Genomic DNA, 3,375 nt, shown 5'->3' on the forward strand with positions numbered 1-3,375 from the left:
GTAAATGATGACTTTAATTTTTGGGTGAACTACCCCTTTAAGACAAGTAAATGGCTTTTCTTCAGTGAAGTGAAGAGACGTGTGGCCAAGTATGGTGACCTATACTCGGAATTTGTGCTCTGCACTTGACCCATCCACAGTAGTTAACACACCCCGTGAACACACACCAGGAGCAGTGGGCAGCCATATTGCTGCGGCACCCGAGGACCAGTTGGGGGTTCGGTACCTTGCTCAAGGGTCTCACCTCAGTCAAGGTTTTGAATGTGGAAGAGATCGCTGGTTATTCACTCCCCCCACTGACAATTCCTGCCGGTACTTAGACTGGACCCTGCAACCTTCGGGTTACAAGTAAGACTCTCTAACAATTAGGCCATGACTGCCCCAGTGTGAAGTCTCTTGTGACAGTTAAGTTTTCTTTTGATCTGAAACTCTTTCCTCAGTGATGGCATGTGAAAGGCTTCTCTTCACTGTGAATTCTCACGTAAATCTCAAGGTTTGCTTTGTCTGTTTTTCCAGTTTTCCACAGTGATGGCACAATTAATTATTTTTTTCCGATACGAGTTATTACACGTTTCTTACAGTGCTTCCTTTCTGTGAAACTCCTTCCACACTGATGACATAAATTCCTTCTATCGTGTGAAACCTTATATGGTTATTAAGGGATATTTTACTTCTGAAACTCTTTCCACACTGTTGGCAGGTCAAAGATTTCTCTCCACTGTGAATTCTCATGTGGCCTTTGAAGTTTCCTTGATGAGTAAAACTCTTTCCACACTGTTGGCAGGTGTATGGCTTCTCTCCTGTGTGAATTCTTATGTGGGCTTTAAGAGTTTGTTTACGTGTAAAACTCCTTCCACACTGAGGGCATGTGTAAGGCTTCTCTCCAGTGTGAATTCTCATGTGGTTTTCAAAGTCTGATTTTCGAATGAAACCATTTCCACACTGTTTGCAGGTGTAAGGCTTCTCTCCGGTATGTATCCTCATGTGCCTTTCAAGGGTTGCTTTTTTAACTAAACTTTTTCCACACAGTTTGCAGGTGTAAGGGTTTTCTCCAGTGTGGACTCTCATGTGGACTTTAAGGGTTTCATTTTTAATGAAACTTTCTCCACATTGTTGGCAGGTGTAAGGCTTTTCTCCTGTGTGAATTCTCATATGGACTTCAAGGTTTCCTCTTACTGTGAAACTCTTTCCACACTGTTGGCAGGTGTATAGCTTCTCTCCTGTGTGAATTCTTATGTGGGCATTAAGAGTTTGTTTACGTGTAAAACCCCTTCCACATTGAGGGCATGTATAAGGCTTCTCACCAGTGTGAACGCTCATGTGGTTTTTAAGGTCTCCTTTTCGAATAAAACTATTTTCACATTGTTGGCAGGTGTAAGGCCTTTCTCCAGTGTGAATCCTCATATGGACTTCGAGGCTTCTTTTTTCAGTGAAATTTTTTCCACAGTGTTGGCAGGTGAAATGACTTCTGGCTCCTGCTTTTTTAGCTCTTTTTCTTGTAGTCTTTTTAGTCTGTGAGGAACTAAACAAATTTTCTCCAGTTGTGAAATTATGATGTTCCTCACACTGAACTTTGTCTTCCATTTCATTTAGTTCTTGACTCTCCTTTTTCAGCGGCATCAGGTCTAAAGCAAAAAGAGACCAATACAAGTTTTTTAATGGCACAAAGCAAGACATCCCACTTAGACATGTAAAGCATCAAAATCAACAAAATGTGTGCTAAACACTACCCACTAAGCTACTGAAAGAAGTGCTGCCTGTAGTCCTCTATAGTTAACTCTTCACTTTCTTTAGAAAATGTCCCAAATACTTTTCAAGCTGGCAGTTATCAAACCCCTTATGAAAAAGCTTGACTCAGGAGAACTGGTTAATTACAGATCTCACATTTGCCAAAATATTTTCCTCTCAGCTATGATTTTAGGAGAAAAACTGTATTTGTGAACAATTTAAATCAGGATTTAATTTCCATTGTAGTACAGAAACTGTGCATATACAAGCTACTAATTAACGTTTTTTGGCATATATTCATGGCTACATGCATTTCTTCAGGTGCTATTAGACATTATGACAAAATACACTATGACATTTCTCTTGGACAGTTTGAAAAAAGTATGGAGTGCCACATGGATCAATATAAAGTCCTCTTCTTTTTATGCTTGCATGTTTCCCCTGATAGACAGTGGGTCCCATTTGATAATCAAGAGTATGCACAAATTTGTGTGAAATCAGCATGTTCATCAATCATTCACCAAAATCTGTTATACAACAATTTCTTTTAAATTTACAAAGAAAAAAAAAAGTAGAAACAACAAACTACATCTACACAAAAAAGCACTTTGGGAGGCTTTATAATTGTAATAAATAAATTATATTTCTCTCAGGCATCTCTTAGCTTAGAACATGTCTTTAGAGAGAATTATATGTTTGCTATGAGTTACGAAAGACTAAAGGAAAAATGATGCGGAAAGCTCACATATTAATATGGTTTAGGCATGTTTTAAACCAGGGGTTCTCAACTCTGGCCCTTTGAGGTCCACTTTCCTGCAGAGTTTAGCTCCAACCTTGATCAAGCTCACCTGCTTGTAACCTAGTGATCCTGAAGACCTTGATTAGCTTGTTCAGGTGTGGTTGAGTAGAGTTGGACCTAAACTCTGCAGGAAAGTGGACCTCGAGGGCCAGAGATGAGGACATCTGGTCTATAAGAACTACAATCAAGGGCATCCTTATCTGACTTCAAAAGAACTGTGATGTGGGCCTGTGTCAGACTCAATGGTAGCATCGATTGTTCAAAAGAATGATTGAACATACCAAGAAGTACAGGAGACAGTTATGAGGATAATTTTTTTATAGAACTTGACGGGGAAACTATACGATCCCGGGGTTTCATCATCCCAGTTGGGTGCGTAGACACTGACTAGAACTACTGGTGTATTAAAAAGATAACCAGATACCATCATATACCACCCTAGTGGATCAGAAATAGTTCCAGATACAGTAAATAAAACTTTTATGAATTATTATGGCTGCACCCCTAGCCCTATGATTAAAACTGGAGTGGTATACCCGGCCAACCCAAGTCATATATGATCTTCAATACGTAGATATGTTTCCTGTAGAAAGGCTATTTCTGTTTTTAGTTTTTTCATATTTGTAAATATGCGGGTTCTTTTCACTGCTCTGTTTAAACCTCTAACATTCCAGCTAACAAAGTGTAGTGCTGATCCTTTGGTATTTTTTACTCTGTTATCTGTATGTGCCATTAAATATCAGTAGTTGTCTATGTGCCTGACTACGGTACCCACAAAAAAATGCATCCTCTGTCTGTGACTCAAAAAATGGAGAGCTGGACATTAAAATGAGTGCGTTCAGGTTTGA

The 3,375-nt window shown here is 39.4% G+C and overlaps 1 protein-coding gene across 1 annotated transcript; it reads right to left on the reverse strand.

Moving 5' to 3' along the window:
- Positions 1-579: 579 nt before the first annotated feature.
- Positions 580-1,621, reverse strand: LOC107578453 (gastrula zinc finger protein XlCGF8.2DB-like; the record flags this gene model as incomplete). Its single annotated transcript, XM_016264407.1, has 1 exon — positions 580-1,621. A coding segment is annotated over exon 1 (1,041 nt), but the record flags the coding sequence as incomplete, so codon positions are not given.
- Positions 1,622-3,375: the final 1,754 nt, after the last annotated feature.

The sequence above is a fragment of the Sinocyclocheilus grahami genome, unplaced genomic scaffold, assembly GCF_001515645.1.
Source record: "Sinocyclocheilus grahami isolate Dianchi unplaced genomic scaffold, SAMN03320097.WGS_v1.1 scaffold10326.1, whole genome shotgun sequence".
NCBI classification, from domain to species: domain Eukaryota; kingdom Metazoa; phylum Chordata; class Actinopteri; order Cypriniformes; family Cyprinidae; genus Sinocyclocheilus; species Sinocyclocheilus grahami.